The sequence below is a fragment of the Puma concolor genome, chromosome B1 (assembly GCF_028749965.1).
Source record: "Puma concolor isolate L17-30 chromosome B1, mPumCon1.1.hap2, whole genome shotgun sequence".
NCBI classification, from domain to species: Eukaryota; Metazoa; Chordata; class Mammalia; order Carnivora; family Felidae; genus Puma; species Puma concolor.
The window spans coordinates 174,687,666-174,701,824 of record NC_141670.1 but is presented as its reverse complement, the minus strand read 5'-3'; the positions used below and the strand labels follow the sequence as shown (position 1 = coordinate 174,701,824).

Below are 14,159 nucleotides of genomic sequence, written 5' to 3'. Positions count from 1 at the left end.
ATTTTCATGAGGCTTTTCCTTTTACTCTTAAAAAATTTCAGTAACTACTCTACAGTGTACCCCCAGTCCATAAAAGTCTGTTCTGCCATTTCATCTCTCACGCTGTATCTTTTATGATGATCCTGGAAATCATGTACTTTATGCACTATTCCAGCCCATTCTCCCATCCCAGGGTTTTAGCTCAAGAAGCTAAATTTTGCAATAAAAATTGATGTTTTTAGGTGAGGTCTTGTAAAGATTGAAAATCTTTTTATTTCCTATTTTATAGCTAGAATTTTTATTACAGAAGTTAATACAGTTTCACTGTAGTCCATTTAAAAAATTACCACAGTATAACATGACAGGTGAGAGTCTACCAATCTCTCCTCTATCCACACACCTCAGTGGTAACCACTGTTAACAGTTTTATATATTTCCACCCAGAATCTCTTGTAAGCATACAAATACGAATGTAATGTGGACTTTCACTAAATATGAAATCATTCAGTTTTACAGGGGTGCCTGGGGTGGCTCAGTCGGTTAAGAGCTGACTTTGGCACAGGTCATGATCTCATGGTTCGTGAGTTCAAGCCCTGCGTCAGGCTCCATGCTGACATCTCAGAGCCTGGAGCCTCCTTCGGATTCTGTCTCCCTCTCTCTCTACCCCTCCCCGACTTGTGCTATCTCTATCATTCATAAATAAATAAACTAAAAAAAATTGTTTTAATGCTTTAAAAAAATCATTTCCTTTCAGCAAAGATTAACTGAAATCCGTTCTGGGATAAACAGCATTCTGTTTTCTTCATGTCAATGAAGTCTTTCAAGTCAATACATTCGAAACTATGTCGAATAGTCTGTTGTTTAGATACAGCATGGTCTTTATATCCACTCCCTTATTGAATCATAATTGTTTTTTGTTTTTTACTATCAAAATACTGCAATGAATATTCTACCTAGTGTACATGTATCTTTACCTAAGATAGTATTTCTGAAGGATATTATTCTTATAAGGGGATTTCTACGTCATAAAATATATGCTTTTAATTTTTTATATTGCTAAGTTCTCCAGAAATTATAGCAATTCATATAGCTGTAGGTCATCTGAGAAAGTGTCCATTTTCCCCCACAGTTTCAACAACATTGAATGTTAATCATTTTATCTCATCTATCAATTTTATGAGCCAAAAACAAAGGTCTTTTGTGTGTGTTTATTAGTGAAGCTGAGCATGTTTTATTTATTGGCCAATTATATGTTTTTTAATGAATTGCCTGATCATATCCTTTGCCTTGCATAACTCTTGAGTTTTTTATACTTTCTTTGGGTACATACATTTTAAGGTTTTTAAAAAATTGTTTTTATGTTCCATTTATTTTTGAGACAGAAAGAAAGCATGAGCAGGGGAGGGGCAGAGAGAGAGGGAGACACAGAATTTGAAACAGGCTCCAGGCTCTGAGCTATCAGCACAGAGCCCAACATAGGGCTCGGATTCATGAACCACGAGATTATGACCTGAGCTGAAGTTGGACGCTTAACCTACTGAGCCACCCAGGCGCCCCTTAAGTTTTTTTTTTTTAATCTGTGTATTTGAATATAGTAACCACTAGCCACACATTGCTATTTAAATGATTGAAAATTAAATAAAATTTAAAATTCAGTGTCTTTGTCACGCTGGCCATATTTCAAGTGCCCAGTAGCCATTTATGACTATTAGCCACCGTGTTGGACCAGGCAGATATAGAAGATTTCCATGATCACAGAATGTTCCACCAGCCATGCTGCTTTACATAAAATACAATAGGACATTATATTTTATTACATAGATTAGTTCCCTGAAAAGTTCTTTAGTTATCTTTAATGAATTAAACAATTTTACAGAAAGTTTTTAATGTTTAATCGTGTCTAGTAGAGAAATCTTCCATTTGATAAATGGCTTTTTCCTTAATTTTGTTCATAGCATTTATGCTGTGTATCCAGCATATTACTTCTTATATAAAATTTTATATCAAGAAGACATACAGAGATACACAAAGCATTATGACAAGGGTAGTAAGAATTTGTTGTTAAGCATAAAAGGTGTAAACTTCTAAAGAAAAATATATAACTTTGTAACAGAAGATTTAAAAAAAAAAAAAAAGGACTCAGTGTTACTTCATAATCTTGAGATTTTCCTGAAAAGACTAGTGAAAGTAACCTTTGGGCTCATTTTAGATTTAAATCAATTGTTTGGCTGAAATACATCAATTTAACTTAGGGTCTGATGTGTTATTTGCCTTATAATTCTAGGAACATGATGAAGTGTGTTTGGCTGGAGTGGCCCAGATGTCTCTAAGAATGGGAGACATACGCCGAGGGGTTAACCAAGCCCTAAAGCATCCCAGCAGGGTCCTTAAAAGAGACTGTGGAGCCATATTGGAGAACATGAAGGTACCCTTTTCTATGCCTAAATATTCATGCGGACTTATACGTAATAAGTTCAGTGTTTTAATAATCTCATATTGTTTTAGCAATTTTCAGAAGCAGCCCAACTGTATGAAAAAGGTCTCTATTATGATAAAGCAGCATCTGTTTACATCCGCTGTAAGAATTGGTAAGCATTTGCCAAGTTTGTTCTGAGCAAGTGTGGAAATGAATGGGTCCCGGAAGTCTCCCCACTTGTTTCCTTATCTGTACACCCTGTTCTCCCTATCTAGGTCTTCCCTCTATCTCCTTTTTTCTTCTTGGATGAGTTCATATTAATAGTTTGTTTCCCAAAGAACAATACATCCTGTTGGTTCGGAAATCCCTGATCAGACAAATTACTAGGGAAAAGAGCCCTGTTGCCCCCAAACTGTTAATGAACGAACCTTCATTTTCCCTTGGAGGGGGAGGGCAGGGGTGTGGCATCAGAAGGAAAAGCAGTTACATCTGCTTTTACCTATAGGAGCCAAGATTTCAAGGATCATAATAACTTTTTTGAATCCTAAAAACTAACACTGGATTGTAGAGAGTGACTTTGGAAGTGAATATAGTGCTGATACTCTCTGAAATCTACATTCTAGGGCAAAAGTTGGGGAGCTTCTGCCTCGTGTTTCTTCTCCAAAGATTCACTTGCAGTATGCCAAAGCTAAGGAAGCAGATGGAAGGTTTGTACAGTTTCTCAAATTCATGCAAGTTTAAAGCAATATATAAGTTTGATAAATTAACCATCAATCTTTGCAACTTCTAAGAAAGGCAGAGTGCAGAAAGAAAACATCTTTACCCTTTGCCTGGCCTCAAGTGCCAAACTATTACATTTTTCCCATATTTTAAATACCTCAAGTAAACCTTTGTGTATTCAATATAAGCTACTATCTCTTTTTATTTGAGAGTTAAATACTAAAAGGTGATATTTTGATATAATATGGCATGAAAATAAAGTGATGGTCATTTTATTAAGAAGGATAACTTACAGATGCCAAGGAAAAGAACAGTGAAGAAATACGAATTCCACACCGATGATTGCACAGTTTAAGCTGCAAAACAGCGTCAAGATATCACAATGGATAGTTAATATCCTAAATAATATCTTCTGTCCTTCTGCAACTGGATAGAAGAAACTCAAAGACAAGGAGTCTCAGAGGAGGAAACACAATTATGAAATTGTATCTCATACAAACATGAAAAAGCTCTACCTCACGAATAATAATTAAAGCAACAGTGTGTTATTTCAACCTCTATCGTGAGATTTTAAACTAATAACCATACTATCAAAATGCACTTGTTATGTATGACTGACTCATTCTGTATAATTTCCGTAGCCTTTGGAAAGTTATTTGGCAAAATACATTAAAAGACTTTTAAAGGTCAGTACCCTCTACTTTTAGAAAAGCAACCTTAGGAAATAGAGATATACACTAAATGTCTTGTTGAAATGGAAAGAGCTGGAAAGCTAATGCGGACTGAAGACAAGTCTTGAGCTCCATCTAGAGGTTGACATGCAAAGATTTTATAGATCACTCTTACTGAAATATTCTGTTATTTTCTGTTTTCTAAAATAAGCTTATATTACTATTATAATCTTCCCAATCAAAAAAAAAGGAAAGTGTAAAAAATTCTATATATATTGTTCAGATGAAAAAATGCAATTCAATATTAATATTTTACTGTTAATCAAACCTCTAAAAAAGAACACATTTTAGGGAGATGATTCCTTGTATTCATCCTAATGAAGAATAAAGAAGTACAAGAAAAATAAGCAATCGCCATCAATAAAAAAATTGCCTCCTTTATTGACATGTCCCTCCCCAAATGTGACAGTGTTAAGGAAGCTTATCTGAACTCAGTATTTCTTATAGATACAAAGAAGCCGTTGTGGCTTATGAGAATGCAAAACAATGGAACAGTGTAATACGCATCTATCTGGATCACCTCAACAATCCTGAAAAGGCTGTCAGTATTGTCAGAGAGACCCAGTCTCTGGATGGAGCCAAAATGGTAGCCAGGTAACTGAATGCATTATTTTTGGACTTCCAAAAACTAGCCTGGAAAGAAAGCCCCACTTACCTTGATCAAATAAATTCAAAGGGAATATTTATTCTTTATAATTTTTTTTGTTAGATCTAAGTGTTTAAATTCAAAGTCTATTTGTTGTGGTTAGTGTAGGAGAGAATGTTTTTCAAATACAAGCATATAGTATAAAACTGCAGTTTGCCTAATGCATTTTTTAAAACGGTTTCTCATAGTTGCAAAAAGATTTCATTTTGTAAATGAAAAACTTATTTTAAATGAGCCAAGCTGATTAAAATACTTTGTTTTAGGTTTTTCCTACAGTTAGGTGACTACGGGTCTGCCATCCAGTTTCTTGTTATGTCCAAATGTAATAATGAAGCTTTCACCCTGGCTCAGCAGCACAACAAAATGGAAATCTATGCAGACATTATTGGTAAATACCATTGTTTTCCCTAATTTCTCTTACAGATTTGTATCCTAGAAATACTTGACTCTTAGGACCTAATTATCAACTTGGTATGCCCACAAGCACATGCACACACACCATTTATACAGAGACGCATACATATTGATGTGTTAGATTTCAAGATTCCTACTATCTTACAGGTGAGATGGAATTATAAGACCGTTTTCAAAAATTAAGATTTTGGGGTGACTATTAAAAGAAGCCAGATTTCCCAAATTCTGCTGTTTGCCAACCAGTGGTAAAACAAGGTTCCAAAATGAAGGTAATAAAAAATGCAGAAGAATTTTTGAAAAAATAGTTACATAAGTTTTTTTAAATTTTTTTTTTCAACATTTATTTATTTTTTGGGACAGAGAGAGACAGAGCATGAACGGGGGAGGGGCAGAGAGAGAGGGAGACACAGAATCGGAAACAGGCTCCAGGCTCTGAGCCATCAGCCCAGAGCCCAACGCGGGGCTCGAACTCACGGACCGCGAGATCGTGACCTGGCTGAAGTCGGACGCTTAACCGACTGCGCCACCCAGGCGCCCCTACATAAGTTTTTAAATTGAGTTAAAAATTAAGATTATATGATTCTACTTTGATGAAGAGTGATATACACAAGACGTGGTTTTTCAGAAGAAAGTCCAAAAGAGGATTTTATATTCTGAGAACACCTGCTTTTAGGTTTTCTTCCCTTATTTGCAATTTTCTTAGAAACTACTGAAATCATTTTCAGATTTTGATTTTATGGGCCATACATAACATTATTTTTGGTGGTATTTTGTTTTATTTTATTTTCCCAATATACCTAGCACAAGTTTACCATTTTAACCATTTTCAAATGTACAGTTCAGTCATATTAACAGTGTCATACAGTCATCAGTCACCACCATCCATCTCCAGAACTTTGAATCGTCCTGAAGTAAAGCTCTGTACTCATTACACAGTATGTCCCCATTCCCCGCCCCCCACCACCCCTAGCAACCACTGTTGTACATTCTACAAATCTACATAAATTTGACTACTCATAGTATGTCATATAAATGGAATCCTGAAGTATTTGCCTTTTTGTGTTTTGTTTTTTAAAATTTACAAAATGACCGTAAGAATTGATGATAGGATTTATGAGAAAATTTTTATTTCAGTTTCAAGGAAACAAAAATAGGTAAAAGCATCTTCTCATATCTTAGAAAGTCATTCAGATAATTGGAGAAAATAAGGAGCTAAAGGAAAAAAGGAAATACAAATACAAGTGATATTAGAGTTATTAATTTTTAATTCGACAGATAACATTTCTTAACATTACAAACCACTATACCACTAACCCATTTAAGTTTTTCTCATTTCATAAGGATGTGGCTTATCCTGCATCACTCATACACACACACACACACACACGCAGGCACGTACGCACGCACACACTTTTGTCCACCTTTCTTTACCCTCTTCTATTACAAACTCCCTATCTGCCTTGGGCTGGAGGCCCAGGGCTGTTGTGACACTTTGGTATTGTAACAGGACTCCAATACCCATGGGTAAATGTAAACAATGAGTTGGAACTCCTGCAGAGTTGAGGTCCTTCTTCCACTGTGCTTAACATATTTAAGCTTCAAACCAAAAGAAAAACAGTAATAAAAGAAAAAGAATAATTATCTTTAAATGGCATCTATCAGCCACTTGAATATCATTTTCCTTCCTTGTCTGGCAAATGCGGACAATTGTCGAAACCAGGCCTTGCTGAGAAAGGCGGATAGATTACGTTTGTATTATGGTTGACTTCTGATTGTTCTTAGACTCTCGGCAGAATGCGATTGCGATTTGTAGTCATAGTTGTTCCTGTTGTTTTAGGAAATGAGATTGAGACTCTTAAAGAATGACAAAAGTCACTAAGGGTGATGTCTGACCATAGCCTACATTCTCACAAGGCTCGTAATTTTCTCTCCTGATTCCTGTTGAGGGTGAAAAGAAAATAGAACAGAGCTGGTATTTGGGGGAATGATGGTGGATCTGTTTTGTGATGAAAACAAACACTGATAATAACACTGATATTTACAGTTACAAATTTTTAATCACCTAGTTTTAGATCACCTGTATTTGGATCTTATTTTTAAGTTAGCAATAAAATTTTGCTCAGATATTTTACTCCGTAAACTTCTGTTGCAGGTTCTGAAGGTACTACTAATGAAGACTATCAAAGCATCGCCTTATATTTTGAAGGAGAAAAAAGACATTTTCAGGCTGGAAAATTCTTCTTGCTGTGTGGCCAATATTCACGAGTTAGTATTTCCTGAGAAAATATACATTGGACTCCACAGGAATGCTAATAAGATTCTTTCTTTATTTTTTTAAGTAATCTCTATACCCAATGTGGGGCTCAAACTCAAGAGTCCGAGATCAAGAGTCGTATGCTCTACTGACAGACCGCCAGATGCCCCAGCAATATTTTAAAATTATTATTAATGCTTTCAGACACCCAGACCTGAAATATCAAAGTTAACTTTAAATCATTCTCTCTCTCCCACAGCCAATCACATTCTTCCCCTGTAATATCTCTGACATTGTCCCTTTTCATTCTAACTATCATCAACTTAATCCAAACCTGGGTCACTTCACTTATTATATTATTACAATATTATTCCTATTTTCTAGTTTCTGTTCCTATAACTCATCCTTCATTTTATTCCCCAAACAGTACTTACTTTCACTGCTACAGGGCCCCTAAAGCAGGAGTTATGGCGTTCAAGCAAGGGGTGTAACTCAGTGAAGCTGTGTGTTCATTGTGTTCATTGGGTGTTCACTGGGGACTTACGGGTGCCACCTGTTTGGTCTGAGGGAAACATCTTCTACTTACCTCCAGAAAATTGTTGCCCTTCAGGAGTTGAGCCCCTGTGGGCTAGATCATAGGACTTTTCATGAGAAATAGAATTCTAGGTCTCCCAATTTTAAAACATGGGCCCACATATTTGTAGAATACCTCACCTGCCAAAGAAACGTGTCTGTGTGTGAACTCAGCCTTCTGGCTACCTATTTACTGTTTCTGGCCACTTAAAGTCCAGATTCCTTAGCTGGCACTCAAGAAAATTCCCACAGATTGACCAGCCAGCTCCTGCACTTCCCAACCTGGCATCCAGCTGTTTCCATTAAGAAACATTCCATGGGGCGCCTGGGTGTTTCAGTCCGTTAAGCGTCCGACTTCAGCTCAGGTCATGATCTCACACTCCGTGAGTTCGAGCCCCGCGTCAGGCTCTGTGCCGACAGCTCAGGGCCTGGAGCCTGCTTCAGATTCTGTGTCTCCCTCTCGATCTCTCCCCCTCCCCCACTCATCCTCTGTCTCTCTCTGTCTCAAAAATAAATTAAAAAAACATTTTAAAAAAAAGAAACATTCCTGCTAGCCTTTTCCCATTCCTGTTCTCTAGATCTCTCTCTGCCCTCTTTCCTACCTACCACAGACCTGTTCATCTTCAGGTCCTTTTTCCTTCATGGTACCTTTGGATCACCCCCCTGTTTAATCAACTTTTCTTCCTTAGAGCACCAATGAAAACAAATGGTCATACTGCCCATTGTCTCTTAAACTTTTATTATAACCTTAAATTTCTTCATAGGTGTAGTGTTTAGGAAGCAGACAATTATGATTTAAAATCATTGGTTCCTTATAAATATCACATTACACAGATCTCCCCAATTAGATTGTGTATAATACAACAAGAGGGGCTGTGTCATACCCTTCCTGGTATGCTCCATAGTCTCCTATACATAGTAGCAGGTTGGCAATAAATATCTGTTGAACGAATAAATGAGTGAAAATAATTATATCTTCATAATGAAAGAGGACTTATTTTTCACTCTCATCAGAAGTCAGAACTAAATTCTTCAGAGGGTTAACTGGATCCTTCCATTTTTAAAATTCTACTCAGCCTTTTTGGGGTTTTTTTAAGTTTATTTTTGAGAGAGAGAGGGAGAAAAAGAGGGAGAGCAAGTGTGGGAGGGGCAGAGAGAGAGAATACGCTGTCAGCACAGAGCTCGAGGTAGGGCTTGATCTCACGAACCATGAGATTGTGACCTGAGCCGAAATCAAGCATCCAGCACTTAACTGACTGAGCCATCCAGGTGTCCCTCAGCCTTTTAGGTGTATATATTAAGACCCAGACTGTACAAGCCCCTGGTTGAGAGGTGGACACTTTCATGAACTGTAATTACTTTGTGTGAAAACTTTGTTTTTCCCAATGTGAAAGCAGTCTGAAAGTTTTTTTTTTTTTTTTTTTTTTTTTTTTTTTTTTAATTTTTTTTTTTCAACGTTTATTTATTTTTTGGGACAGAGAGAGACAGAGCTTGAATGGGGGAAGGGGAGAGAGAGAGGGAGACACAGAATCGGAAACAGGCTCCAGGCTCTGAGCCATCAGCCCAGAGCCCGACGCGGGGCTCGAACTCACGGACCGCGAGATCGTGACCTGGCTGAAGTCGGACGCTTAACCGACTGCGCCACCCAGGCGCCCCTGAAAGTTTTTAATTGCTATACATTTCTCATTTCAGGCACTGAAACATTTCCTGAAATGTCCGAGCCCAGAAGAGAATGCAGCAATAGAAATGGCAATTGAAACTGTAAGTGAGCTCTGTAATAAGACTTTTGAGAATGCTGATATTTTGAAAAACATTTTGAAGAAATTTGCAAACATACAGAAGTAGACCAAATATTGTAACCAACTCATCTGACTTGTACCCATCATCTGACTTCAACAGCTGTCAGCATATGAGCAATCTTATTTTATCTGTACCCCCACCTCTTTCCCTGTGTTATTTTAAAGCAAATCACAGACATCATGTCGTTTCATTTATGGGTACAAAGTCTATCTGTAAAAGAAAAGAACCTTTGGGTTTTCTTTTAGATATAACTTGCATGTAGTAAAGTGCACAAATTCTAAGTATGTAACTCTTTTTCTCATATATTGCACTGACGTAACCCCTACTGAGATCAAGATATAGAACATTTCCAGCTCCCAGAGGCTCTTATGATGTCTCATAGTCACTGGCCAAGGGTAACCACAGCCAAGGGTAACCACAATTCTGACTTCTGTCCTTATAGATTGGTTTTATCTGTCTATGTATTTCATATAAATGGAATTGTACATATGTACTATTTTGTGTCCAGTTCCTTCGAATCAACATATAGTCTATTAATGCATGTGTATTACTACATGCAGTGATGGTTCATTCTTACTCATTGCTGTGTAGTATTCCACCCGATGACTATACCACAATTTATTTACCTATTACTCCATTAATGGGCATTTGGGTTGTCTCCACTTCAGGCATATTATGAGTAAAGTTGCCACAAAGTTGTTCATATCTTTTGGTGGACATAACACTCTGCCTTATTGGGTGTATATCCAGAAGTAGAATTGTTAGGTCATAAGATACACATATTTTGGCAATAGTTGTATCAATTTACACTCTACCAGCAGTATGAAAGAATTTAGTCGCTGTCTTTACTAACACCAATCTATGTCATTATGACTACTGATAGAGGTGTAGTGGTATCTCATTATGGTCTCAATTCATTTTTCTAAAGACTAATGATATTCAGCACCTTTTCATACGTATATTGGCCTTTTGGATATCCTCTTTTCTGCTATTTAAATCTTTTTTCTAATTTTTAATTGTATCATCTCATCTTATTCTTACTGATTTGTAGGACTTTTTATAATTTCTAGATACAAGTCTTTCCATCATATATATATATATATATATATATATATATATATATATACACACACACACACACACACACACACACACACACATATGATCTCTCCAACTGTGGCTTGCCTTTTTATTCTTCAGTAGTGTCTTTTTTTTTTTAAGTTTATTTACTTTGAGAGATAAGGAGCACAAGCTGGGGAGAGGCAGAGAGAAGGAGAGAGAGAATCTCAAGCAGGCTGTATGTGGTCCATGCTCAGGGGCTCAGACCCACAAAACTGAGATCATGACCTGAGTTGAAATCAAGAGTTGGACGCTTAACCGACCGAGCCACCCAGGTGCTCCATCTTCAGTAGTGTCTTGATGGAAAGAAATTCTTAGGTTTTAATGAAGTCCAACTTATGGATCTTTTTTTTTTTAATGGTTAGTGTTTTTTAATCCTATTTAAGAAATCTTTTCCTATCGCATGGTCATTAAGCTATTTCTCTTATGTTTTCTTCTAGGTATTTGATTGTTTTAGCATTCTTATTTAGTCCTATGCCCATCCTGAATTAACTTTTGTGTATAGTGTGAGGTAGGAATTAGGAATCTTTTTTCCCCCAAACGGATATCCAGTTGATCCAGCATCATTTATCAAAATACCATTTTGCCCCCACTGAATTACCATAGAGCATTTGCCATAGATGAAATGACCAAATATATGTGAGTCTAGTTTTGGATTCTGTATTCTCTTCCATTGATTTGTCTTGCCTGTAACAATACCACACTGTATTACATGTATTCTTTATTATGATCTACTTCCTGTCGCTGTGGATTTGCCTATTCTAGACATTTCATATAAATGGATCCATACAATATGTGACTTTTGTGTCTGGCATCTTTCTTTCAGAAGGTTTTCAGCATTCAGCTGTGCTGTAGCATGTACTAATACTTCATTCCTTTTTATGGCTAAAGATTCTGTTGTATGACTCTACCACACTGTATTTATTCAACAGTTAATACACATTTGGTTTGTTTCTACTTTCAAGCTTTTATGAATAATGCTGTTAACATTTGTGTGCAATGTTATATACATTGTATAAACTCTCTTGAGTGTATATCTAGGAATTTCTAGGCCATATGTTAGCTCTATGTTTAACATTTTGAGGAATTGTCCAACTGTTTCCCAAAGCAGCTAAACCATTTTACATTACAAACAGCAATGTGTGAGCATTGCAGTTTCACCAACAATCATTTCTTGTCATTGTTGAACATCTAGTTCAAATTTCCCCATCTCCTGTATTTCCCACTAGCTGGCAATTAAATCTAGATACTTAGTCAGACATAGATTTGGTGTTTTTAGATGGTGCTAAGTTCGTCCTCTTTCATGACATCAGTAGGCTCATGTCTTAATAAGCTCAGGCTGCCGTAACAACATACCACAGACTAAGTGCCTTAAACAACAGAAATTGATTTCTCACAGTTCTGGAGGCTGAGAAGGCTAAGATCAAGGGGCCAGCCAATTTGTTTCCAGTGAGAGCTCTCCTCTGGGCATATAGATGGCTACCTTCTTGGTGTATCCTCATGTGGCCTTTATGGGGTGCGTTCAGGTGAGGAGAGATCTCTCTCCCTTCCTTTTGTTGTTAACACCACTGATCCCATCATAAGGTCCCTACCCTCATGACCTCATCTAACCCTAATTACTCCCAAAGGCCCCATATTCAAATATCACCACATTTGTATTCAAATACAAATATGTAGGGCTTCAACATATGAATTTTGGGGGAACATAAATATTCAGTCCATAACAGCCCATCATTTTGGTCATCTGTTTTTATGGTGTTAAGATTGATTATTAGATATTAGAATGGTCAGCCTTATCCCTCCATTATGACATTTCCCATCAACCTTTCACCTAATGATTTCAGCACCTATTAATGTTTATTACCTGGATCCATTATTTTATTAGGGGTTGCAAAATGGCGATATTTGTCATTCCTTCTATTCCATACCAACTATTTTGTTACTGTGAGATAAAGGAAAAATAGGGTAAATACTTGATTTTTTTCCCCTCTGCTTACTAGTTTTAAGACTAATGAGTTGCAGGGAACCTGGGTGGCTCAGTTGATTGAGCATCTGACTCTTGATTTTGGCTTACATCACGATCTCAGGGTCATCAGATTGGGCCCCCGCATCAGGCTCCACACTGGGCATGGAGCCTGCTTAATATTCTCTCTGTACCCTTACCCCCAATTTGTGCTCTCTCTCTCTTGAAAAAAAAAAAAAGAATAATGAGTTGGTTTCCTGCCATCCTCCAAAGGTGACCTCTAGAGATGCTTTTGTTTTTACTATCATTATGAACTCATAGATTTTTAGTATATTTGATTTCAATCCATTACATCCAGTCGATGTTTTTTATGCCCAAATGTGTCTTTACATTAACTATTATTGCATTTTGACACAATCCTATTAATCTTTGATAGATTCCTTGCCCTCAGGTACATATTATTGACTCCATTTCTTTTTTTTTTTTATAAGTTTCTTTTTTTTTTCTTTTTTTTATATAAGTTTCAGTTGTACAGCTTTATAATTCAAAATCCGTATATACTACAAGGTGATCACCATCATAAACCTAGTTACCATCCATCACCATATAGTTGACTCCCTTCACCACTTCACTTATCCCCCAGCCTCCTTCCCCTCTGGTAAACACTAGTCTGTTCTCTGTGTGAGTTGGTTTTGCTTTTATTTTGTTTTAGATTCTACATATGAATGAAATTAGACAGCATCTGTCTTTGACTTATTTCACTTAGCATAATACCCTCAAGGTCCTTCCATGTCGTCACATTTGGCAAGATTTCATTATTTTTTTAAGGCTGAGTAGTATTCCATTGTGTGTGTGTGTGTGTGCGTGTGCGTGTGTGTGTTCCACATCTTTATTCATTCATACTATGAATGGACACTTGTTTGCATATCTTGGCTCTTGTAAATGCTGCAATGAACATAAAGGCACACATATATCTTGGGGTGTTAGTGCTTTTATATTCTTTGGATAAATACCAAGAAGTGGAATGGCTAGGGCATATGGTAGTTCTATTCTTAACTTTTTGAGGAATCTGCATACTGTTTTCCATAGGGACTGGATCAATTTTAAATCCTACCAACAGTGTACAAGGGATCCCTTTTCTCCACATCTTCTCCAAATTTGTTATCTTGTCTTTTTGATAATAGCCATTCTTACAGGTGTTATGTGATATCTTATTGTGGTTTTAGTTTGCATTTTCCTAATAATGAGTGATGTTCAGCATCTTTTGAAATGCCTGTTGGCTATTTGTATGCCTTCTTTGGAGAAATGCCTTTTCAGATCCTCTGCCCATTTTTTAATCAGGTTAGTTTTGTTGTTGACTTGTATGAGGATTTTTAAACTTTTAAAAAAATGTTTATTTATATTTGAGACAGAGAGAGAGCATGCGTGAGCAGGGGAAGGGCAGAGAGAGGGAGACACCCATTCCGAAGCAGACTCCAGGCTCTGAGCTGTCAGCACCGTGCAGTACCTGATACGAGGCTCAAACCCATGAACTGTGAGATCAC

General features: G+C 36.9%; 1 protein-coding gene across 3 annotated transcripts in view; it reads left to right on the top strand.

Moving 5' to 3' along the window:
- The window catches only part of WDR19 (WD repeat domain 19), a 115,099-nt gene that overhangs the window by 64,858 nt on the left and 36,082 nt on the right, over positions 1-14,159 (top strand). For all 3 annotated transcript variants that reach the window (XM_086705214.1, XM_086705215.1, XM_025921397.2), the window contains exons 22-28: positions 2,264-2,404; positions 2,485-2,567; positions 3,019-3,102; positions 4,294-4,440; positions 4,756-4,880; positions 7,059-7,171; positions 9,426-9,494. In XM_086705214.1, coding sequence (XP_086561340.1) covers positions 2,264-2,404; positions 2,485-2,567; positions 3,019-3,102; positions 4,294-4,440; positions 4,756-4,880; positions 7,059-7,171; positions 9,426-9,494 — 762 coding nt within the window. The remainder of the gene's footprint in view (positions 1-2,263; positions 2,405-2,484; positions 2,568-3,018; positions 3,103-4,293; positions 4,441-4,755; positions 4,881-7,058; positions 7,172-9,425; positions 9,495-14,159) is intronic.